General features: G+C 32.5%; 2 protein-coding genes across 2 annotated transcripts; one reads left to right on the top strand and one right to left on the bottom strand.

Moving 5' to 3' along the window:
* The first annotated feature begins 8,284 nt into the window (after positions 1 to 8,284).
* Positions 8,285 to 13,119, top strand: LOC122004816 (pollen-specific leucine-rich repeat extensin-like protein 3). The gene is made up of 3 exons (XM_042559645.1): positions 8,285 to 8,538; positions 12,654 to 12,663; positions 12,790 to 13,119. Exons 1-3 carry the CDS (start codon positions 8,285 to 8,287, stop codon positions 13,117 to 13,119), a joined length of 594 nt encoding a protein of 197 aa, XP_042415579.1.
* A 3,768-nt stretch (positions 13,120 to 16,887) lies between these two features.
* On the bottom strand, positions 16,888 to 17,376 carry LOC122004805 (proline-rich receptor-like protein kinase PERK2). The gene has a single exon (XM_042559636.1). The coding sequence runs from the start codon at positions 17,374 to 17,376 to the stop codon at positions 16,888 to 16,890; it is 489 nt and encodes a 162-aa protein (XP_042415570.1).
* Positions 17,377 to 26,891: the final 9,515 nt, after the last annotated feature.

The raw sequence follows: 26,891 nt of genomic DNA, 5'->3' as shown, positions 1-26,891 counted from the left end.
AAGGTAGTTGCGCCATTGCCGGCAAATCAATCAGCTTATTGATATTGATAGATAACCCATTTAAATCGATGGAAAATATAATATATATTCATATTACAATATAAATTATGCCCTTTAAATGCTCGACACGGTCATAAAATAAATAAAATAAAATAATTCGCTCAGAGGAAGTAAATACTATTAATCATTTGTGTAGGTATATGCACTAAGTTTTGATCTAAAAAACATCTTATATCTCAATCAGTGCACCTACTCGATAGTCACTAAAAAAAAAAAAAAACAAATTTGGGGACAAAAATAAAAATAATTCATCCCAAAATTAGGATAAATTTATCAACGAAAATAAATTTTTGATTCAAATGACCAACGAAATTTGCAACAAAAAAATTTCATTTCAAGTTTGCAACAGGAAAAAATTTCGTTGCTAAATTCGACCCCAAATCTGGAACAAATCCAGAATTCGTCCCAAATTTAGGAACAAATCCTGGATTCATCCCAGAGATTCGTCCCAAAATCTGGGATAAATCCAAGATTCGTCCCAGAATTGAAATTACTTTTTTAAAAAAGGAAAAAACATGGAAGACTTATATCTTAACAGACATAGGAATTTAACGAAACAAGTTTCTATACGTTCGTATTATTGTCCTAATCGTAAATATGCCATCATCCATAATTTTGAATTAATATTTTGAGTGATTCAAAATTTTAACACAAATTAGGTCAAAATGAAATTAAAAAAAAAAAAATCCAAAAATCAATATATTTGGTTAAAAATATTTTTTATGAATATATTTATGATCAGGACAACGATACGAACGTATAGAAACATGTTTCATAAAATTCTGATATTTCTAGGTTCATATTTAAGGCGCCCCATTTTTTTTCTATTTTTTAAAAATATTTTAAGTTTTGGGAAGAATCCCTAGATTCGTCCCAAAACAGAAAATAATTTAAAAAAAATAAATCAAACGCCAAAGGCTTATATCTTGACCTAGAGACATCGAAATTTCATGAAACAAGTTTCTATACGTTCGTATCATTGTCCTGATCGAAAATATACCATCATCCATAATTTTGAATTATTATTTTGAGTCATTCAAATTTTTAACACCAAAAATAGGTCAAATTGGGATTAAAAAATTCCAAAAATCAATATATCAAGTAAAAAAATATTTTTATGGATATATATATAATCAGGATAACGATATAAATGCATAGAAACTTGTTTTATTAAATTCCGATGTCTCTAGGTCCATATTTAAGTCGTCCCATTTTTTCCATTTTTTTAAATAATTTAATTTTTGGGACGAATCTCTGGATTCGTCCCAAAATAGATTCATCCCAAATTTTGGCACGAATCCAGGATTCGTCCCAAAACTTAAAATAATTTGAAAAAAAAAATCAAACACCGACGGCTTATATCATGACCTAGAGACATTGGAATTTCATGAAATAAGTTTCTATGCATTCGTATCGTTGTCCTGATCGTAAATATACCATCAGCCATAATTTTGAATTATTATTTTGAGTGATTCAAATTTTTAACATAAAAAATAGGTCAAATTGGGATTAAAAAAATTCCAAAAATCAATATATTTGGTCAAAAAAAAAATTCTGGATATATTTACGATCAGGACAATGATACGAACAGAGACTTGTTTCACGAAATTCTGATGTATGTAGGTAGATATTTTTTAAAACATATATAAGTTGCTTCTAACTAAAAAGGTGTTGTACAACGAATGATTGTAAATAAGTGCCGAAACCTTAAATATTGACCTAGAGATATCGAAATTTGATGAAACAAGTTTCTATGCATTCGTATCATTGTCATGATCGTAAATATACCATCATCCATAATTTTGAATTATTATTTTGAGTCATTCAAATTTTTAACACAAAAATAGGTCAAATTGGGATTAAAAAATTCCAAAAATCAATATATCAGGTAAAAAAATATTTTTATGGATATATATATAATCAGGACAACGATATAAATGCATAGAAACTTGTTTCATCAAATTCCGATGTCTCTAGGTCCATATTTAAGTCATCCCATTTTTTCTATTTTTTTATATAATTTAATTTTTGGGACGAATCTCTGGATTCGTCCCAAAATAGATTCGTCCCAAATTTTGGCACGAATCCAGGATTTGTCCCAAAACTTAAAATAATTTGAAAAAAAAAATCAAACACCGAAGACTTATATCATGACCTAGAGACGACATTGGAATTTCATGAAATAAGTTTCTATGCATTTGTATCGTTGTCCTAATCGTAAATATACCATCAACCATAATTTTGAATTATTATTTTGAGTGATTCAAATTTTTAACATAAAAAATAGGTCAAATTAGGATTAAAAAATTCCAAAAATCAATATATTTGGTTAAAAAAAAAATTCTGGATATATTTACGATCAGGACAATGATACGAACACACATAGACTTGTTTCACGAAATTCTGATATATCTAGGTAGATATTTTTTAAAACATATATAAGTTGCTTCTAACTAAAAATGTGTTGTACAACGAATGGTTGTAAATAAGTGCCGAAACCTTAAATATTGCCCTAGAGATATCGGAATTTGATGAAACAAGTTTCTATGCATTCGTATCATTGTCCTGATCGTAAATATATTATCATCCATAATTTTGAATTATTATTTTGAGTCATTCAAATTTTTAACACAAAAAATAGGTCAAATTGGGATTAAAAAATTCCAAAAATCAATATATTTGGTCAAAAATATTTTTATGGATATATTTATGATTAGGACAACGATACGAACACATAGAAACTTGTTTTATCAAATTCCGATGTCTCTAGGTCCATATTTAAGTCGTCCCATTTTTTTTTCCCATTTTTTTAAAATAATTTAATTTTTGGGACAAATCTCTGGATTCGTCCCAAAACATAAAATAATTAAAAAAAATCAAACACCAAAGGCTTATATCTTGACCTAAAGACATCAGAATTTCATGAAACAAGTTTCTATGTGTTCGTATCGTTGTCCTTTTCGTAAATATACCATCATCCATAATTTTGAATTATTATTTTGAATGATTCAAATTTTTAACACAAAAAATAGGTCAAATTGGGAATAAAAAATTCCAAAAATCAATATATTTGGTTAAAAATATTGTATGGATATATTTACGATCAGGACAACATTACGAACACATAGAAACTTGTTTCATCAAATTTCGATGCCTCTAGGTCAATATTTAAGACACCCCATTTTTTTTCCATTTTTTTTAAATAATTTAATTTTTGGGACGAATCCCTGGATTCGTTCAGAACAGAAAATAATTTTAAAAAATAAATCAAACACCAAAGGCTTATATCTTGACCTTGAGACATCGGAATTTCATGAAACAAGTTTCTATGTGTTCGTATCGTTGTCCAGATCGTAAATATACCATCATCCATAATTTTGGCTTATTATTTTTAGTGATTCAAATTTTTAACACCAAAAATAGGTAAAATTGGGATTAAAAAATTTCAAAAATCAATATATTTGGTTAAAAATATTTTTATGGATATATTTATGATTAGAACATCGATACGAACGTATAGAAACTCGTTTCATGAAATTCCGATGTCTCTAGGTTCATATTTAAGGCGTCCCATTGTTATCATATTTTTTTAAATATTTTAAGTTTTGGGACGAATCCAGGATTCATCCCAAAATAGAAAATAATTTTAAAAAAATAAATCAAACACCAAAGACTTATATCTTGACCTAGAGACATCGGAATTTCATAAAATAAGTTTCTATGCGTTCGTATCATTGTCCTGATCGTAAATAACCATCATCCATAATTTTGATTTATTATTTTTAGTGATTCAAATTTTTAACATCAAAAATAGGTCAAATTGGGATTAAAAAATTCCAAAAATCAATATATTTGGTCAAAAATATTTTTATGGATATATTTACGATTATGACAATGATACGAATGCATAGAAACTTGTTTCAACAAATTTCGATGTCTCTAGGTCCATATTTAAGTCAACCCATTTTTTTTTCATTTTTTTAAATAATTTAATTTTTCGGACGAATCTAGGATTCGTCCCAAAACAGAACATAATTTTTTAAAAAAAAATCAAACACCAAAGGCTTATATCTTGACCTAGAGACATCGAAATTTCATTAAACAAGTTTCTATACATTCGTATCATTGTCCTGATCGTAAATATACCATCATCTATAATTTTGAATTATTATTTATGTCATTCAAATTTTTAACGCCAAAAATAGGTCAAATTGGGATAAAAAAATTCCAGAAATCAAAATATTTGGTAAAAAATATTTTTATGGATATATTTACGATCAGGACAATGATACAAACGCATAGAAACTTGTTTCATCAAATTTCGATGTCTCTAGATCCATATTTAAGTCGCCCCTTTTTTTTCCTATTTTTTTAAAAATAATTTAAACTTTGGGACGAATCCCTGGATTTGTCCCAAACAAAAAATAATTTTAAAAAAAACACCAAAGGCTTATATCTTGACCTAGAGATATCGAAATTTCATAAAACAAGTTTCTATGCGTTCGTATCGTTGTCCTTATCGTAAATATACCATCATCCATAATTTTAAATTATTATTTTGAGTGATTCAAATTTTTAACACCAAAAATAGGTCAAATTGGGATTAAAAAATTCCAAAAATTAATATATTTGGTCAAAAATATTTTTATGGATATATTTACGATCAGGACAACGATACGAACGTATAAAAACTTGTTTCATCAAATTCCGATGTCTCTTGGTCCATATTTAAGTCGTCCCATTTTTTTCTATTTTTTAAACAATTTAATTTTTGGGACGAATCCCTGGATTCGTCCAAAAACAAAAAATAATTTTTTTAAAAAATAAAACATCAAAAACTTATATCTTGACCTAGAGACATCGGAATTTCATAAAACAAGTTTCTATGCGTTCGTATCGTTATAAATATACCATCATCCATAATTTTGATTTATTAATTTGAGTGATTCAAATTTTTAACACCAAAAATAAGTCAAATTGGGATTATGAAATTGCAAAAATCAATATATTTGGTCAAAAATATTTTTATGGAAATATTTACGATTAAGACAACGATACGAACGCATAGAAACTTGTTTCATCAAATTTTGATGTCTCTAAATCCATATTTAAGTCATCTTATTTTTTCCATGTTTTTAAATAATTTAATTTTTGGGATGAATCTCCGGATTCGTCCCAAGTTTTGGGACAAATCCAGGATTCGTCCCAAAACTTAAAATAATTTGAAAAAAAAATCAAACACAGAAGGCTTATATCATGACCTAGAGACATCGGAATTTCATGAAATAAGTTTTTATGCGTTCGTATCATTGTCCTGATCGTAAATATACCATCATCCATAATTTTGAATTATTATTTTGAGTGATTCAAATTTTTAACACCAAAAATAGGTCAAATTGGGATTAAAAAATTCCGCCAATCAATATATTTGCTCAAAAAATGTTTTCTGGATATATTTACGATTATGACAACGATACGAATGCATAGAAACTTGTTTCAACAAATTTTGATGTCTCTAGGTCCATATTTAAGTCGTCCCCTTTTTTTCATTTTTTTAAATAATTTAATTTTTGGGACGAATCTAGGATTCGTCCCAAAACAGAAAATAATTTTTTTAAAAAAATCAAACACCAAAGGCTTATATCTTGACCTAGAGACATCGAAATTTCATAAAACAAGTTTTTATACATTCGTATCATTGTCTTGATCGTAAATATACCATCATCTATAATTTTGAATTATTATTTTGAGTCATTCAAATTTTTAACACCAAAAATAGGTCAAATTGGGATAAAAAAATTCCAAAAATCAAAATATTTGGTAAAAAATATTTTTATGGATATATTTACGATCAGGACAACGATACGAACGCATAGAAACTTGTTTCATCAAATTTCGATGTCTCTAGATCCATATTTAAGTCGTCCCATTTTTTCCTATTTTTTTTAAAAATAATTTAAACTTTGGGACGAATCCCTGGATTCGTCCCAAACAGAAAATAATTAAAAAAAAAACACCAAAGGCTTATATCTTGACCTAGAGATATCGAAATTTCATGAAACAAGTTTCTATGGGTTCGTATCGTTGTCCTTATCGTAAATATACCATCATCCATAATTTTAAATTATTATTTTGAGTGATTCAAATTTTTAACACCAAAAATAGGTCAAATTGGGATTAAAAAATTCCAAAAATTAATATATTTGGTCAAAAATATTTTTATGGATATATTTATGATCAGGACAATGATACAAACGTATAAAAACTTGTTTCATCAAATTCCGATGTCTCTTGGTCCATATTTAAGTCGTCCCATTTTTTTCTATTTTTTTAAACAATTTAATTTTTGGGACGAATCCCTGGATTCGTCCCAAAACATAAAATAATTTAAAAATAAAAAATAAAACACCAAAGGCTTATATCTTGACCTAGAGACATCGGAATTTCATGAAACAAGTTTCTATGCGTTCGTATCATTATCCTGATCGTAAATATACCATCATCCATAATTTTGATTTATTAATTTGAGTGATTCAAATTTTTAACACAAAAAATTACAAAAATCAATATATTTGGTCAAAAATATTTTTATGGAAATATTTACGATTAGGACAACGATACGAACGCATAGAAACTTGTTTCATCAAATTTCGATGTCTCTAAATCCATATTTAAGTCATCCTATTTTTTCCATGTTTTTAAATAATTTAATTTTTGGGATGAATCTCCGGATTCGTCCCAAAACTTAAAATAATTTGAAAAAAAATCAAATACCGAAGGCTTATATCATGACCTAGAGACATCAGAATTTCATGAAATAAGTTTTTATGCGTTCGTATCATTGTCCTGATCGTAAATATACCATCATCCATAATTTTGAATTATTATTTTGAGTGATTCAAATTTTTAACACCAAAAATAGGTCAAATTGGGATTAAAAAATTCCGCCAATCAATATATTTGCTCAAAAAAAATTTTCTAGATATATTTACGATCAGGACAACAATATGAACGCACAGAGACTTGTTTCACAAAATTCTGATGTCTCTAGGTAGATATTTTTTAAAACATATATATGTTGCTACTAACTAAAAAGGTGTTGTACAGCGAATGGTTGTAAATAAGTGACGAAAAACCTTATATATTGACCTAGAGACATCGGAATTTCATGAAACAAGTTTCTCTGTGTTCGTATTGTTTTTCAGATTGTAAATATACCATCATCCATAATTTTGAATTATTATTTTGAGTGATTCAAATTTTTAGCACCAAAAATAGGTCAAATTGGGATTAAAAAATTTCAAAAATCAATATATTTGGTCAAAAATATTTTTATAGATATATTTACGATCAGGACAACGATACAAACGTATAGAAACTTGTTTCATCAAATTTCGATATCTCTAGGTCCATATTTAAGTCGTCCCATTTTTTTCTATTTTTTTTAAATAATTTAATTTTTGGGTCGAATCTCTGGATTCGTCCCAAAATAGGAAATAATTAAAAAAAAGAAAATCAAACACCAAAGTTTTATATCTTGACCTAGAGACATCAGAATTTCATGAAACAAATTTCTATGCGTTCGTATCATTGTCCTGATTGTAAATATCCATCATCCATAATTTTGAATTATTATGTTGAGTGATTCAAATTTTTAACACCAAAAATAGGTCAAATTAGGATTAAAAAATTCCAAAAATCAATATATTTGGTCAAAAATATTTTTATGGATATATTTACGATCAGGACAACGATACGAACTTATAGAAACTTGTTTCATCAAATTCTGATGTCTTTAGGTCTGTATTTATTCCTTTTGAATTTTTTCCTCTTTTATTAAAAAAAAATTAAATTCTGGGACGAATCCCTCAATTCATCCCAAATTTTGAGACGAATCCAGGATTCGTCCCAAATTTAGGGACGAAATTGGGATCAAAAAATATTTGATGGTAAAAACCCTAGATCTACATCTCATCACGATTCTTTCTTTCTTCCCCATTTCTTTCCTCTCTCCTCCATTCCCCCTTCTAACCTGCGATTTCCATAGGGTTTCGGCCACATCTCCGACCGACGATGGTGTGATCTGCGACGACGGCGTGATCTCCGGTGGTGGAAGCTTTTCGCTTGGTAAGCCCATCTCTCTACGCTGGTCTCGGATCTCCCTCTCTCGGCGATGAGGTGATCTCCAGGGTGGCCGCGGGCTGGCCGCAGCCACGGGCTGGCCATGGGCTGCCCGCTGCCAAGCGATGGCTGTCAGGCGGGCCTAGCAGTGGCTAGCCGAATCTGGCCCGCGTCGCGGGGCTGGCCGATGGCAGGCGCTGCCTGGCCGCTGTCAGCCGTGGCTGGCCGCCGTCGTGTGGTTGGCCGACTCTGCCCCGCGTCGCGTCCCTGGCCTCGATTGGATGTGGGTGGCCGGGGTTGGCTGCCGGTGCCATCGGTGGCTACGTTTGGCCGCGGGTGGCCACGTGACAGTGCCGGGCAAGATGAGATTGATCATTGTTTCATTTTTTATTTAATATTCAGAAGTTATTGACTGAATTGATAATGTTGTTTGTGCAGGTCTCAATTTTGCGTGATCTCAGTGTAGTTGAAGAAAATTGTATTTGTTCACCTCTTTTCGGTATTCCTAAGTTCATTAATATGCATTTACTGATCTATATATAAAGTTAGCTTTAAATAATTATGTTATAGTTGATTAATTGCGTTCCTTCTTTATGATAAGCTGCTCTTTGTTGTTTTGTCTTCAATGATATGATTTATCTGTAGTTACTTTTAATAATGTTTAACTAAATAGCTGAATTCAGGTAAAATGCAGAATGAGCGAAGATGGATGTATAACAAGAATTTGCCTAATCGTCAGGGGTTAACTCCTGAGTTTATCACTGGCCTGAGGCAATTTTTGAATTTTGCATATAGTCAAGTTATGTATATGGATGACAAGAAGATAAGGTGTGCGTGTAGAAAGTGTCACAATGACAAATTTTTACCCACCGATAAAGTTGAAGAACATCTTTCTAGATTTGGTTTTACTTCGAATTATTATAATTGGGCAAGTCATGGCGAACCGTTCATATCTGATAAGGATTATGGACGGAATTTCCAAGCCTCTGTTAGTGGGGATCAGAGTTATTATGAACAATTCAATCCATATCAGAGGATGGTAATTGATGCAAGCTGTCAGAATTATATTCCGGAGATGCTTGGTATAAGTTCTAGTTTTCCTCCAACAAGTGAACAAATATTTGCCACTAATACATTGCCTTTGGAGGAGCCTGATGTACCAGGTCTGGATGAAATATATTACAAATTTCAAGAAGTATTGAGTGCCGCAAATGAACCATTATATTCCGGTTGTGACAGTCAAACTAAATTGTCTCTCACCTCCAGACTATTAAATATAAAGGCAGATCATAATATGTCGGAAGATTGTTTTAATGATATTGTTCAAGAGTTTGACGATACATTGCCACGTGATCACAATTTGCCTCTTGATTTTTACAATATGAAAAAACTGGTGAAAGATTTAGGTCTTCCGGTTGAAAGAATTGATGTTTGCAAAGATGATTGTATGTTATATTGGGGAGATGATGCAGATGTAGAGGGTTGTAAATTCTGTAATCAAGATAGGTATAAGAAAACCAGAAGGAGTCAACAATGACGTAGATCACATAGCCAGTTGTTTTATTTACCTTTAACTCCTAGGTTACAAAGATTGTATGCATCAAAGGCAACTGCGGAACACATGACTTGGCATGCAACTCATCAAACAGAAGAGGGTTTAATGTGTCATCCATCAGATGCAGATGCATGGAAAAACTTTGATAGAACATATCCAGATTTTGCAAAGGAGACTAGAAATATTAGATTATGTCTCTGTGCTGATGGATTTGTTCCGTTTGGTAAATCGGGAAGAAATTATTCTTTTTGGTCAGTTATCTTAACGTCGTATAATCTTCCACCTGGGATATGCATGAAAACACCTTATATGTTTTTAACATTGGTTGTATCAGGTCCGTAAAATCCAAAAAAGTTAATAGATATTTATATGCAACCCCTGATAGTAGAACTTAAACAACTATGGGATGAAGGTGTTCCTACATATGATGTTCATTCTAACCAGATGTTTATACTGAAGGCTGCTCTTCTTTGGACCATAAATGACTCTTCAGCTTACGGTATGCTATCAGGTTGGAGTACTGCTGGGATCTTGGGATGACCCATATGTATGGAGAGATCAAAGTCATTCAGATTGAAACACAGAAAGAAACCAAGTTATTTTGATTATCATAGGCAATTCTTACCAACAAATCATAATTTCAGAAAGAATAAAGATGAATTTACTAAAAATAGGATCGAAAGAACACTTCTGCCATTGAGATTGACAGGTCTAGATATTTGGTACAGAGTGCTTCACTTTCCATCTATTATTGAACAACCATATGGTACAACATATGAATATGGGAGTACACATAAATGGACTAAACGAAGTATATTTTGGGATTTGCCGTATTGGTTTTGTCATTTGATACATCATAATCTCGATGTAATGCATATTGAGAAGAATGTTTTTGATAATCTGATAAATACTGTGATGGATATCACCGGAAAAACAAAAGACAATCTCAATGCAAGAAAAGATATGCGACTCATATGTAAAAGATCCACTCTTGATGTCGATGAAAATAGTAGGGCACCAAAGCCAAAGGCAGTTTATACAGTAAATAAGGATCAACGACGTGTCCTATGTGAATGGTTAAAATCTTTGAAATTTCCAGATGGGTATATCTCTAATCTTGGAAGATGTGTCGATATGAAAGAATGGAAGTTAATTGGTATGAAAAGTCATGATTGTCATATCATAATGCAAAGACTGATTCCTATTGCTTTTAAGGAACTCTTACCACAATTTGTATGGGGAGCGATTACGGAGTTAAGTATTTTCCTACATGATATTTGCTCAACAGTTTTGAGACGTTCACATATGGAGAAGTTAGAGAGAGATATTCCAATCATTTTGTGCAATTTGGAAAAGATATTTCCACCATCTTTTTTTGACTTCATGGAGCATCTTTTGGTTCACTTGTCATATGAGGCCAAAGTTGGAGGACCCATCCATTTTCGGTGGATGTATCCATTTGAAAGGTAGAGTATCTTTTTTGTATAATTCGGCTGTTTGAATGAAAAAAAAAATTACTTCTACTCCTGGATCATATATTTATATTTAATATAATTTTATATATCTCCAATAGATTCTTATATCATTCGAAGAAAAAAGTGAAAAAAAAGCACGAGTTGAAGCCTCTATTGTTAATGCATACATTGTGGAGGAAGTCACCACTTTTGCATCATATTATTTTGAACCTCATGTTCAATGCAAAAGGCGAAGAGCGTGCATAAATGATGAGGGTCATATTGATCCAAATGTTACCTCATTTTCAATTTTTAACTACCTTAGTCGACCAAGTGGACCATGTAAACAAAGATACTTAACTGGTAAAGAATGGCGGGCAACCTAAACATATATTTTACTAAATTGTCCAGAAGTATCGTCATATTATGAGTAAGTATATATTTTTATTTTTTATTTTGTCAATTATTTGTGTAACAATATGTTTTCTTGAGTAGGATATTTAACGACTTATATTCTGAATTATCGACATAAGAGTTCGATCGATTTTGTGAAGAAGAATTTGCTGCATGGTTCAAATCATATGTAAGTAAACAATCTATATTTTGTTGATACATATGCATACTTTTAACAATTGGTGTTTTGACCTTAGGTTCAAGTTAATCAAGCTCACCTTGAGCAAGAATGGCTAATCCATCTGTCATGGGGTCCAAATTCATGCGTACACACTTGGCCAGCATATTTCATAAATGGATATAATTTTCATACTCAAGACTATGGAATGGGAAAGAATATCATGAATAGTGGGGTGTGCGTTTCGTCATCCAATGAAGGAGGTGCAAGTAATGATTTTTATGGTTTGTTGGATGAAATTATAGAAGTAGAATACCCAGCGCCACAAATGCAAGTTATATTATTTATGTGTCGCTGGTTTGATCCTGTTAGAGGGATGAAAGTGCATCCACATTATAATTTAGTTGAAATAAATCATAAGAGATTTTATAAGAGATATAAACCATTTGTGTTGACACAATAAGCAATTCAAGTATTCTATTCTTCATATCCGAGTTTGAAACGCGATAAGATTGATTGGTGGGCTGTTTGTAAAACCAAAGCACGGAAAAAAAATTGAGACACGTTGGAAAAACATTGCATATCAACAAAAGGAAGTTGTAAACACCTTTCAGATTGAGGAATATATTATTTCAACTTTATGAGATCCCAACGGTGTAGTAATAAACGTGGATAGAAGTGAAATTGATGATGATGAGGAGGAGGAGGAGGAAGAGGAAGAGGAGGAGGAGGAGGAGGAGGATGATGATGATGACAATGATGACTTTGATTTTTGATGATGGGTAAGTTTTGTTAGCTTATTTAAAGAAATTTCCCATAATTTATTGTATATAATGTCTCTTTTATAATTTGATTTACTTTATCTGTTAACACATTGTATTTGTTCCTACAGGTCATCAAAGGTGACATTTCATAAATTTCCCCTCACCCCTTTTCCAGAATCTTTACTTAAAAATGATAAGTTTTTAATTATCCTTTGTTATGTATTTGATATGTAATTAACTTTATCAAATTATTGGAATTTCCAGCATATATTTCGACGTGGTGGACGTAGACGGCGGCCACAGGACCAGACAAATCCATCACCTGCCAGTGAACCTATGCCACCCCCTAATCAGGTAGGACCATCCCATGTGTCTTCTCCACCGACATCATATTCCCCTGCCAGTGTACCTATGCCACCCCTTCATCGGCCGGGCCCATCTCATGTACCTTCTACATCGGTTTCATATTCGCCGCCGCAAGTACCATACCCAGAGCAGTTACCTGTCCACTCAGATCCTCCTGACTCAGCAAGAAACTCATTTGCTGAGTTTAGGAATGATAGAGCTCCTTTAGTCCCCATCGAGGACTCGTAAGTGCTATAAAATATTTTATTTTTTAGTTTTATCTTAATTATTTAACATCGTTATTTTATAATTTAATGCAGATTTGAAAATCCGGTACAAGTTGTTCGAGAAATAAATAGAATCGTGAACAACCATTGGGGAGAGGATTCTATGACATATTCAAGCACTTCATCGACCACAAAACAACTTTGGTGGAGCGAGTTCAAAGTATATTTTATTGAGTTTACTTCAATTTTACAGTTAATATATAATAAAACAAATTTCCATTTTAGCGCTTAAATACTTGGGACCCGAATGACGAAATAGAGATACGAATAATATTTAAAAAGAAATGTGGCGATCACATTAGACATGTATTAAGTCACGCCAAGAATCGGGGGAAAAAGCCAAACTTCATCACCGAAGAAAATTGAGAGAGGATCACTATATTTTGGGCAACGGAGGAGAGTAAGCAAAGGAGTGACCTGAATAGAATGAATCAATCTCACAATTCTAGTGACTCATGTGCTATATATGTGGGAGGCTCCATTAATATAGATGAGCATAGACGAAGAATGGTAATTTTTTCACTCTTTCACAAATTTTTAATATATATCAAATTATTTCATTATTTGAAATAATGTTTTTTTAGACCAAGGAGATAGGGAAGGAGCCTTCTTTCATTGATACTTTCACCCGCACTTTTAAAAAAAAAAAGATAACACATGGAGTGGGCCGAGAGCAAAAGCATTGAAGGTTGGAATTAATATTTATTTTATCTTAATATATGGTTTAAATTTAATTAGTTACGTAGCATCACTGTTTTAATATTATATGTGTTTCTATTATATCTAATCAATATCGTATGTGTTTTACAAAACAAGAAAAATATGATCAACTCGAGCTAGCCCAAACATGTTCACAAGCTGGTATTGATAGTTAGGGGTCTGAGGAGTCTGTTGGCAATAATTTAAGTTTATGGTTAGAGGCTAGTGGAAGACCAAAAGGGGGAAGGATACTGGGGATGAGTTCCTTGAACAGAACCCAAAGATTAGTTAGAACATCTTCCTCCACATCAACACTTACGACCCAAATAAATACCTTGACTGATGAGGTTAGCAATCTGAAGGAAATAATATCGTAAAGAGACCAAGAAAGGGCGCAAAGAGACCTAGAACGAGCTAATTTGGAGAAAGATATTAGAGATATGCGCTAAGTCAGAATCCTCCCAATGACGATGATGATGATGCCTACGATGATAACGATGATGGTGGTGATGGTTTTTGATGATTTTAATTATGTATGATGATTATTTGTCTCATGTTTACTATTTTACGCATTAATCAATGACTTGCTAACTTTTCTAATTTTTATTTTAATTAATATTGTCAATTTATTTTTAACAGGGTTGGTGAGGCGAACTAAAGGTTGGAGAAAAAAGTAAGTATTAAGTAACATGTTAAACTTTTAATTTTATTTATTTATTTATTTCTAATTACTTTTAATTTATTGAAATTTGTTACTACTGCATTATTAGTTCAAATTTCAAATTATGATTAGAGTTTATTTAGCAACCAAGTAAACATTAGTACTAAAAGACTAGTATCACCAAATTAAGCTTAACTAGTTTGTGTTTTCTTCATTTGAGCTATTTTCATATGTTAGGAAATTTTAAGAATACCTTTTATGCTCTCCATGTCACATGGACATAGAATATTGTAGTTATTGATTGATATGGTGAAATAGGTATTATCATAACAATTTGATGTGCCAATTATATTAGGTTGTATCATATTTATGATACTTGTACTTAGCTTCAAGATACTTCTTATAATTTTATTTATCGTTGCTATGACATGGATGGTTCATATCGTTGGTAAATGGGGCACTTATTTGAATGTTTAAGGAATTTCACAGTTATGTCTTGTTTCCAATCTTTCTTATTATATGGCCATATCGTATCATATTTACAATCTTTCTTGTTACACATGATCTGGTTTATTTGTTTGTTGTTATGTAGACAAAAGAGATTTGAGAGGGAACAAAGCTTTTGTCACAGACGAAGATGACTTGATGTATTCTTAGTTTATTTATCTTCTTGGATGGATGATGGACTTATATAACATTGAGTTATTGAACTTGTATAATATTTTCTAGAAGCATTAACAAGATAGATCTTGTAAAATTTGTTGAGATCTTTTTATTTGTTGAATTATGAGTTGAGTTCAATTATTAATACTGTAAATGAAATTAGGATGTGTTGAATATATATAATTTGTTATTTGAATTTGGTGTTTATGTATCTATGGATTGAATTGTAGAAATAAATTGAATCTGGAAAAATTTTTTAATATAGGGACGAATTTGGCGACGAAAACGATTTGTCCCCATTCTATCGTAATTACTGTACATCGATAATTTTACAACAAATTTATTTTCGTCCCAGATTTCGTCCGAGAATCTGGGATGAATCTGTGGATTCGTCCTAGAATCTGGAACGAATCCACAAAATTCGTCCTAAAATTCGTCCCAGATTCTGGGACGAATTCTGGGACGAAAATTTATTTATTAATTGAATTAGTATTTTCGTTGCCAAATTCGTCGCAAATGCTTATGAAAATTATCAACGAATTTTGCAATGAAAATTTAAGTCGTTGGCAAATTTTATTGCCAAATTCGTTGTCAATTTTGCAACAAATTTATTATTCATTACAAATTTAGGGACAAAATTGGCAGCAAAAAAAAATTTGTCACCGAATTCGTCCCCAAATTCGTTGCAATATTAGGGACAAACTTGGCAACAAAAAATAATTTGTCACCGAATTCGTCCCCAAATTTGTTGCAAAAATAGAGACAAATTTGACAAAAAAAAATTATGTGAATTCGTCTCCAAATTCGTTGCTAAGTTTGCAAAAAAAAAATTATTCGTTGCAAATTTGTATACTTTTTTGAGACAAATTTGAGGACGAAAATTTTATTCGTCCCCAAATTCATTGTCAAATTTGCAACACACCAATATTCATTCCAAAAGTTGGCATCAAACATTTTGGGACGTAAAAATTTTCGTCCCTGAATTGGTCCTAAAAAATTTTATAACAATTTTTTTTTAAAAAATTCGTCCCAAAAAATCTTATTTTTTTGTAATGAATAACCGGTAAAAAATGATTACGTTTACTCTCAATATCTCTATCAATTTGTCCCAGGATCAACGAACTCATAAATCATGAGTAATTATTAATATGACCCCACAGATCATCCGAGTTGATATGTGGTGGGATGCTTGCCACATAAGGTCGCAGGGTCGAAACTCAGGGTAGTCGGGGCGTAAATCTCCGTTCCCTGTACAACTCACCCCACCTGCCACATGCTCACTCAGGATGCTGTGATTTACCTCCCTCGTGATGATCTTGGGTCGGGTGCGGCGGGGGCACTGGGGACGAGCGATTTCGCCTTTTGCCACATGAGTAATTATTAATATCACGAGTAATTATTAATTTTTAGAGTAATGATTGACACACTATATCAAAAATTCGAATTTCAGACTAAATTCGAACTTCAGATTTTACAATGACAGACGGCTCAACACCTACTTACGCTTGGAGATAAGATTGCACGTGTTGCCTTCTTCCCGATCTCGTCAAGTTCCATGAAAACTAACTTTTTTATTAATTTATTTGACTGTTCAATTTCGTTAGTTGCTGCGTTTTTACAGTTTATCAATTTTATGTTCTTAGTCAATTTATTTGTCTCGCGAAAATAAGATTTATTATTCTGTCACCGTGCCAACGACATTAATTGTTACAGATAGTGCGGGAAGGAAACAGCACTGGGCGGCCAAACCTCCTGCGGCGTCACTGGCACAACCTCCGGCGAGGGATGCCTTAGTAACAAGGTCGGCAGTGGCGTTGGTACCTCCGGCCCATGAGGAGGGGGGATCGGCACCTCGGGATGATCAGGCGGGGAAGGCATGGGCGGCCGCGGTAAATCCGGTCCCGGCTGAAGAGTTCTAGGTAGCGGAGGCTGAGCCGGAGGCGGTGGGATGATCTCTGGGGGAATGTCAATCCCCGGCAGGTCGTCGGGCGGGTACGGAGGCAGCTCCTGCGGCGGAGGCCGAGGGACCTCCGGCGGAATGCCTGCGCATTTTGGTGCAGAGGAGAAGAGGAGTGGCGTGGCGGCTCGAGGGTGATGCGGTTTCACATGAGTTGTCCTTCCGGTGGTGATGGAGCGGCGGCAGAGACGGCGGGAGACGGTGGAGGTCATGAGAAGGTGGGCCGCGCAGGAAGCCATCGCCGTTTGATTCGACGGTTATAGCTGGATAGTTTTAAGTGCGCGTAGTCGGTTAGCGCATGCTGACACGTAGGAAGACTTGTTATGAAACGTGTAACTATCTGAGCGTCTTAAAAGACACGCGTACGAAAATTATTAATTATTATTTTGAAGTTCTATATATATATATTTATTTTTTTTAAATTCTTAATTTTTTTCTTCTATTTCTTTTGACCTTTTCATATAAAAATCTTATTACTATATTATTATTATTTTTAATTAATTTTTCTATTAATTTTTACTTAACTTTCGAGTTTGATCTTCTTTTATCACATAATTCTTTTAGGAAACACAAACTGATACCTGCGATAATTGAGATAAGAAATATTACCATATTAAGTCTTGGAATCGAAACTTGACGTTTCGAGTATACTTTTCTTCATGTGTTGACTATTTGTACTGATGACTAGTAGCTATTCATTATTTAGGGGGCGTTTGGTTCTTTCCTAGGAATAGGAATCGAAATGTGAATCATTGTATTGTGGAATGTGAATCGATATGAGCATGGATATCACTCTTAAAAGCAATATTTGGTTTGTTGTATATCTTCTATCGGAATAAATCAAAGTTTCCTTTTTTATCCTTAAACGAAAATAAGAGAAAAAAATTAGATGTGAGAGAAAGATGAATGTGAGAGAAAAATATGATGAAAGAGAATGATGAGAGAGAAAGTATTATGAGAGAGAAAGTGTGATAAGAAAGAATGAAGAGAGAGAAAGTGTGATGAGAGAAATGAAAAAAGAGAGTGTGATTGGAGAGAGCATGATGAGAGAAAATATGATGTGAGAGAAAGTATGATGGGAGAGGATGAAGAGAGAAAAAACATAGTGAGAAAAAATGAGGAGAGAGAGTGTGATAAGAGAGATTGAGGAGAGAGAAAGTATAGTGAGAGAAAAAAGAGAACAGTGAATATGATGGGTGAGATTGAGGAGAGAGAAAGTATGAGGAGAGAGAAAGTGTGTTGAGGAAAAAAGGAGGAAGTGTGATAAGAGAGATTGAGGAGAGAGAAAGTATGATGAGAGAGAAAGTGTGATGAGAAAAAAGAGAGTGTGATGGAAGAGATTAAGGAGAGAGAAAGTGTGATGAGAGAGAAAATGTGATGAGGAAAAAAGAAGGAAGAGAGTGTGATGGAAGAGATTGAGGAGAGAGAAAGTATGATGAGAGAGAAAGTGTAATGAGAAAAAAAGAGGAAAGAGAGTGTGATAGGAGAGATTAAGGAGAGAGAAAGTGTGTGATAAAATGATGAGAGAGAAACTATGATGAGAGAGAAAATATAATGAGAGAAAACAAGAAGAGATAAGTGATATGAAAGAAAAAATAAATAAATATATTTTTGATATTTGATATTAATGGAGAAAATTTTAGTTTTAAGTCAAGGGTATTTTTGGAATAAGGGAATATTTTGATTGATGAAAATAGGGTCATGACTCATTGAAGGGGAGGTACATAGGAATGAGTTATTACCCAATTTCAAGGATTCATTCCCTTATTTGTATTCCTATTCCTATAATCCAAACATTAACAACGGGAATCAGTGATTCTCATTCCCATTCCCCACTCCTATTACCCAAACCAAACGCCCCCTTACTTATCTATTCCGTATTGATCCATGGATAAATTTACCATATTAACTCTTGGAATCGAAACTCGACGTTTCGAGTATGCTTTTCTCCATGTCTTGACTACTTGTACTAATGTCTAATAGCTATCCATTATTTACTGATTTATCTCTTCCGTATTGATCCGTTGATAAATTAACAAGAAAACTATACCCCTCCTGCTGAAAGTTGCAATCCTACTTCCACTACTTTACCCTGTCCCTGTAACTCTAGCCAACCTCAAGAAAAATTACGAAAAAAAAAAAAACAAAAGTCACGCTTTCATTACAGGAAAACTAGAAAGACTTGATTCTTGGAGCCCTAAATCCGAAGATTTTGATAAATTACTACTTGATTTAGAACCAGAAACTTATTACCAAGATGGGTTTAAGCCTTCTTTTTCAAATACACTACATAGTTAAAAAGATACATTAGATGCTGTCATTTCTCGATTAGAAAAATTAGAAATTCTTGGTGAGAATCCTCTTAAATATTGGGAAAAAGACAAAGTCTACTATAAACTCAACATTATCAATCCTGACTTAACTATAAAAGCACAAGACTTAAAATATTCTAATTGGAATATAGAAGAATGTAAGATGCATATTGCTCAACTCCTGACATTAAAAGTCATACAAAGATCCGATTCTAGACATAGAAGTCCTGCTTTTATCGTAAATAAAGGAGTTGAACAAAAAAGAGGGCAGTCTAGAATGGTATTCAACTATAAACGACTTAATGATAATTGTCATGAAGATGGGTATAAAATCCCAGATAAAGATCAATTACTTAATAAAATTCAAAAATCAAAATGGTATTCTAAGTTTGATATGAAATCAGGTTTTTGGGAAGTTAAAATGCATCCAAAATATATTTCGTGGACAACATTTTCCTGCCCAGAAGGTCATTTTGAATGGCTAGTCATGCCTTTTGGATTAAAAGTAGCCCATCAGATCTTTTAAAGAAAAATGGATGATAATTTTAGACCTGTAACCGACTTTACATGTGTCTACATTGATGATATTCTGGTTTTCTCTAAAACCAAAGAAGAACATTATGCACATTTACATATGATATTTAACTTATTTGAACAACATGGGTTAATTGTTTCCAAAAGAGAAATGAAACTAGCAGTCCCTTATATTGAGTTTTTAGGCAGTCTGATATGCTGATATGATAAGGCAAGATAACACTTCAGACTCATATCACTAGTAAAATCTTAGATTTTCCTATTAAAATGGAAGATATTAAAACACTTAGACCATTTTTAGGTTTACTTAATTATGCACATCCTTATTTAAAAGACATGGGCAAAATAAGTGGACCTCTGTATAATGGCAAAACTTCACAAACAGGGCAAAGATATTTTAATCAACAAGATATAGACTTAGTCAAACAAATCAAAGTAATGGTACAACATTTACCTCACTTAACATTACCATTAGACACTGATTATTTAGTAATTGAAACAGATGGTTGCGAAATTGGCTGGGGAGACGCTTTATTTAGTAAAAAATCTAAATATGATCCCAAATCTTCAGAACAATTATGTAGATATACTTCTGGAAAATATAAAGAGTAAGGGAGATTTACATCCTTAGATTTTGAATTATTAGCTATCACTTATTGTTTAGACGCTTTCCTATTATTCATATGTAATAAGCCTGAAATCACTATACGAACCGATTGTGAGGTTATAGTAAAATATAGCCAACAAACAAAAGAAATAAGAAAAGGGTTAGGCTCTAAACGATGGATAAAATTTACGGATGCAATCCTTAATAAAGGATTAAAAATCCAATGGGAACACATTAAAGGAAGTGCTAACTCACTTGCAGATACTTTATCTTGTTTATTAACTTAAATCCATTTTGCAGCCATGGATCTATAGAAAAGATTCGTACTTATGGTTACCAAAATACCATGAAATTTGGCAATCAAGAACTACCTCAATTCTCCAGGAAAGGAGATACTTTTGATTTTCCTCTCAGAATCCAACTTGATAGTATACAACAATGTTTAATTGATGATATCTGAAATATTCCTACTTCACCAGGAATAACAAGTCAAAAGATAGCAATCATCAATGCTATCTCGAATTACTTCATTACAACAATTCAAAAACCACTTGGGAAGAAATTCTCTTGCTATGCTATTTTTTCTGGGTCATATGTTGGACTTTTTGCTACTTGGGATGAAGTTAAAGTTTGACTTCCAGAAGAAGACAAACCTCCTTATAAGAGGTTTTACTCGCTTAATGAAGCTTATGACTTATTAAGAGAAAAATTGGACCCAAATTTTATAATAAGCCCATCACTTCATCTGGATAAAAAATCCAAGAAGATAAGACATACTTAATGGCAGCTACTTCGTTTACCAGTACAACAAGGCAAGATACAAATCTCTTTCTATACCACTTAGACCTCTACACTATCAGTCTTTAGAAATACTTCAAGGTCACAAAAAGAAAGATAATCTCTTCTCACTTAAAGCTCTTCCAGAATACATCACTTTATACTTACGAACATTAGGGGACACCTCTTCTTATAAAACATTTCTAGAACTTGCAGATGCTTTGAATTAGTTTCATCAAAATCCTACATCAGGAATGATGATTACTTATACTGAAGAATACTCAGATAAAATCTCCTGTACAAAACAATTTCCACAATATTCTCAACCTACAGACTTAGGCTGTTGATGCCAACTTTTATACTCAATAAGACAAGCAAATATGCAACTAGAAACATTTCAAAGGAAAAATTACAGAGGAAGACTTATTACTCCAGAATCATTTATGACTTATGGACTTTTACATCAGTTATGGATATAAGAATTAGACTATATTTCCTTACTACCACAACCACTTGGAAGACTTATTCAACGTTTACTTGAAGAAAAAGAAACCTTTATTCTAGCGACTTTTGATAGTTCTCCGCCTGAATGGCTCCCTACACTAACAGAACCTGCCATACACTTAATAAAACTAGATGTACAAGGACTTAATATACAACTACTTCCATTTGACGAATATCCCTCTCGTCCAGATACAGAGTGGCTCTCCCCAAAACCTCTGTCAGAACAGTTAAAACATTGGAGAACATCCCTTCAAGGAAGTTCTTGGCTTTAGAATCCTTATCAGGACCCAACTGAATATATTTTGGCTGGAGAAACATTTACTGAAAAAATATATTGGCCAAAATATGTTGGGACAGTTCATTTTCCCTTTTCTTATACTACACAACATCAAGCTCTATGCCAGTTTTATCAGAAGAAAAATTTAGCATGGCTGAATAAACAGAAAACTCCATCCATGACCTCTACTTCTACATTACCTCCCTCCATGGGTTCCGTCGAAGAAACAAATTTAATCAATATGATGGAGATCTAACTAAAGCACTGCTATCACATGACGGAAGCAATGATGCCACTTACTACACATGACAGTAGCACTTATGTCAGAACATAAGCCCTGAGCTCATACACCATCAACAACATCAACCTTATCAGTCACGTACGTAGTTCTTCTAGTTTCTTCTCTCTTCTCTTATAAATAGATAGTCTCTCTCCATACAAGAGGCATCGAAAAACAATCTGTAAGCAAGCAGTTCCTAAAAACTTGTAACTCCTCTCTTCTCTTCCTAGCTTGTAAGTACTCTTTGTAATTCCCAATTTGTACTTTTTATGCAATATTAAGTTTTTCATTATTATATGGCTGAGTAAAGCTTTCTTTCTAAACCTTATGGTATGTGTTAGTTGTTTTAGATCAACAACCTTTAGTCCTTTTTGGATACTTTCATCCATAACTAGTTAAGAGAGAAGACGGAATAATAATTCTTGGTTCTGTAAAACCTGTGTTGATAAAATAAGACAATATAATTTGAATGCTACAATAAGACTTGAAGTACCGGGATAAGAAATCAAAACTATACAAAAGTTCTAGAGACTTCTACTAGGTGAGGCTCACTAATAATAAGATTTAAAACTACTATACACTTACCTAAGGTTTAGACTCTCTAAAGACATGAATGGAAAACACAACTCCTCACAATGGCCATGGCGAATAGTCTATGGGCCATGAGCCGATCGTAGTACTGAAGCGACGGACGCCAGAGATCAGTGTCTTTTTGCCTCATTGAAAGAATTGCAAATAGGGCCTATGGCCAGAGATGCACAAATGTCTCTCCTGTTGTCCAACTCACGAGGAATAATAATAAAATTTCTGTCCAAAACTTCGAACTAATATCTGAAATACGGTATAATTCAATTGAAAAAACCATCATAAATTTTTACCACAAAGCATATCCACTAAAATAAATATATTATAATAATAAAGAAGTTGAAAATTTAATAACATTTTCATGCAAACTCTATCACAAATACTAAGGTAGCATTTTAATTTAGGGTATCAGAAATCAGAATGAGGGAATGGATCATAATAAGATTATAAAATATTTAGTTAATGAGTTTGAATATAATAATTTTAAAATTATTCTTAAATAATTTGAAATAGATAAAATCTAATTAAAATGATAATTTTAGAATTTATTCCCATTTCTTTAAGTGTCTTTTTCCCTAATTCATTCTAGTGCTCTTTATCCTCTATTATCTCATCTAGTTACTGAAAAACTCGTTTCTCTCTTCATAACAGTTACCAAAGAGCAATCTCATTTCTTCATCAGTTCCATCTTCATATCTCAAATAGATTTTTTTTTTCATATTTCCTATCTTGTAAATATATTTTACATTTTTACTTAAAAAGATAGTATTTTTCCCGATATTATCTTATTATATAGTCCTAATTTTTTTTATCTTGCTTTCTAGATTTCGGATCTTGTTTTAACTGACGTATCTATCCTCGTATAGTTCCAGTTAGATTAGAAACTGATCTCTCTCGGTTTGTAATATTCTTTTAAATAGATTTTGGATTTGAATTAATAACGTCAGTTAATTTATGTATGCTAATATACTTTGCTTATTGAAATTTTACTATTTTTTCTAATTTAGATATTAAGCTTTAATGTAACCATGAATATTTTTGACAGATCTCGGTTCTATTTTTTTATTTAGTCAAGGAGAAGTTCATTATTGAATCTAAGAAAGTTCAGTCTTTGAATTTAATCTTAGGAATCTTGGGGGGAGTGGTTCTCGATGTAATTACTTTTACAAGGTGTATATTTCTGTTGGTTCATGTTGCACTGATAATCATGTTTTGATGTATGACAAATAAGTTGAAGTTAAATGTATTTTTGTCTAATTTTTTTACCAAGTATGTAGGACTTGATGGGTCTAGAGGACCGGAACATCAGACTGAAGTTCAGCTAGGTTGATAGCTGGCACGAAGTCTAGATTAGTTGAGATTTGGCAGAAGAAAGTTCAGCTAGGTTGATTGCTTGCACAAAGTCTAGATCGGCTGAGATCTGATAGGAGGAAATCCAGATTGGTTGAAATCTGACAGGAAATCCTAGTGGGTCAAGGGACCTAACTTCGAGAAAGTCTACAAATGGTAAGTGAGGTAAGTCACTGGAGGAAAGAGGTCCAGTGAGGACGAGTCCCAATGGGACTATAGGTGCAATCCACTTTAGAGCCATTTGAGAAGTCTAAGTTGAGACCATGACTAGATCCTGGTTTTAGGAAGATAGGATCTAAGTCATAAATTAATTATATTCTTAATATGCTAACTTAATTTTATAGGATAAATATATTATGGTTGCCTAGACTAACTCTTTTTTGCAGGAAAAAGAAAGACGAGAAAGTGTGGTCTAGGCACCCGGAGTCCGGGCGCCTAGAGTTGATCCGGGTGCTCAAACCAGTTTTGATGAGGGCCAGGTGGGTGCCTGGTCAGACACCGGTCCGAGAGCTCGGAGATGCTCCAGGCGCCCATACCAGCAAAACTCATCCAGAAGCTGAGTTAGAGTGCAACGACTAGCAGAACCCACGTCAACAGTCCAGGCGCCTGAACGGGGGTCCGGGCACCCGGAGGTGGATAAACTTTGAGGATGAAGTTTCAACGAGAGCTCGCCATGTCAGTGCAGTCCAGACACCCAAGAGAGGATCCAGACGCCTGGACGGGGCTATAAAAGGAGGCTTTGACCAGCAACTTAAACACATCAATTGCTACAACTTTTGTACTCATGCGCTGCTCCGAAAAGGTCTCCGGGATACCTAAAAATTGTATCGTTGACAACTTGCGCTCAAGTTTTTAAAGTTGTATTGTTGGTATAATTTAATTCCTACAATTGTACTTAAATTCTATAATTACTTCTTGATTATAGTGATTGTCCAACGAAAGCACTCAATGAGTGCAGACCTTCGAGTAAGAGTCGTCGAAGGCTTCTAACCAAGTAAAAACTATTGTGTTAGCATGTTGAGTTTGTTTGTTTTTCGCTGTGTATTCTCATGATTTTTAAAAAAGCGAAGAATGCTATTCACCCCCTCTAGTGTCTTTATGGTCCTACAAGTAGTATCAGAGCGAGGTACCACTCTGAATTGGTGCAACCACCAATCAAGCAAAAGGGAGTTCTCTTGTTTTTTCTCTTTTTTTCTCATACAATTTTAAGATTTTTGACCTAGTTCAAATTGGTGCAATCACCTCTTTTGGACAAGTTTTTTGCGTTGCAAAATACTCTAAATTGGTGCAACGCCAATCAAATTTCTTTTTATACTTATCATCCTCCCACACTACTTATCCCAAGACCTAGTCTTGAAATTTATTTTTAATTGTGTTGTGCAAGAAAAATGGAGCACAAAGAGACGATTAGGCGAAATGTCAACGAACCACCTCTATACGAAATGGACTACTATAGAGTATGGAAGCATCAAATGGAATGCTTCGTAATGATGAATGACTTCCATTGCGTCATAACACCAAGGTGATCCACTCAAGACACAGAAGCAAACACAAAGGTAATAAGTTTAATTTCTAACGAAATTACGTGCAGAATTAGAGCATACCAAGATGCCTATAAGTTCTGGACTCACTTGACCAAACTCCATGAGGATCTATCAAAACTAAAGAATCAAGTTAAAGTCAAGGCCAAACACGAGTCCCGCTTAATTAGGAGTCGCGCTTAAGAATATTAATATTTACCAAAATATCCCTATAAGTAGCATTTTAAATAATGTACCTGATAGTTTAGAAAATCTAGAAGATCTGTATGATAATTTAGATATTTATGAAAAATACTCCTATAAACATATTAAACAATTTAAATTTAATTAATTCAGAAAAGTTAAAAAATTTATATTTAATTAAATCAGAAAATTTAATATTAAATAAAATAATTAATAAAACTTTAGTTGTAATTAATTCAAAAAATTTAAATTTAAATACCTCTAAAATTTTAAATAATAATACAAACTTAAATATATCTAAAAATTTAAATGACAAAATTGACGAACTTAAGATAAATCTAGATAAAATTAATAATTTTTTTAATAAAATATTTGATAATCTAGACAATGTTAATTTAAAAATTTCTATCCTAAACAAAAGTAATTTAATAAATAGAAATCTTAAAGATAAATCTATAAATAAAACTAGTCTAATAAATTCAACTAAAAATATAACATATAAAAAATATAAAGATAAAATTAAATATTTTAATAAAATCAAAATCAAATTAAGTAAAATCCAAATTAGCCTATGAATAAAAAGTTAAACTTTAAAAATAAAATTTTAAAGAAATATAATTCAAACAATTTAACTAATTTAAAATTAAAAATTAATAAAAAGATAAGTATTAAATATAATCTTTTAAATAAAGATAATTCAATAGAGTCTAAAATAAAAGAAAATTTAAATCTCAAGTACACTTCTTAAAAGAAGAACAATTTAATCAATTTAATTAATTCAAAATTTAAAATTTAAATTAAACT

This window comes from Zingiber officinale, chromosome 1A, assembly GCF_018446385.1.
Source record: "Zingiber officinale cultivar Zhangliang chromosome 1A, Zo_v1.1, whole genome shotgun sequence".
NCBI classification, from domain to species: Eukaryota; Viridiplantae; Streptophyta; class Magnoliopsida; order Zingiberales; family Zingiberaceae; genus Zingiber; species Zingiber officinale.
Note: the sequence above shows the minus strand (reverse complement) of the source record. Positions and strands in the feature narration are given on the sequence as shown.

Excerpts from the sequence above, each read along its gene's own strand:
- LOC122004816 (XM_042559645.1), top strand. The coding sequence starts at position 8,285 with ATGGGCTGCCCGCTGCCAAGCGATGGCTGTCAGGCGGGCCTAGCAGTG.
- LOC122004805 (XM_042559636.1), bottom strand. The coding sequence starts at position 17,376 with ATGGCTTCCTGCGCGGCCCACCTTCTCATGACCTCCACCGTCTCCCGC.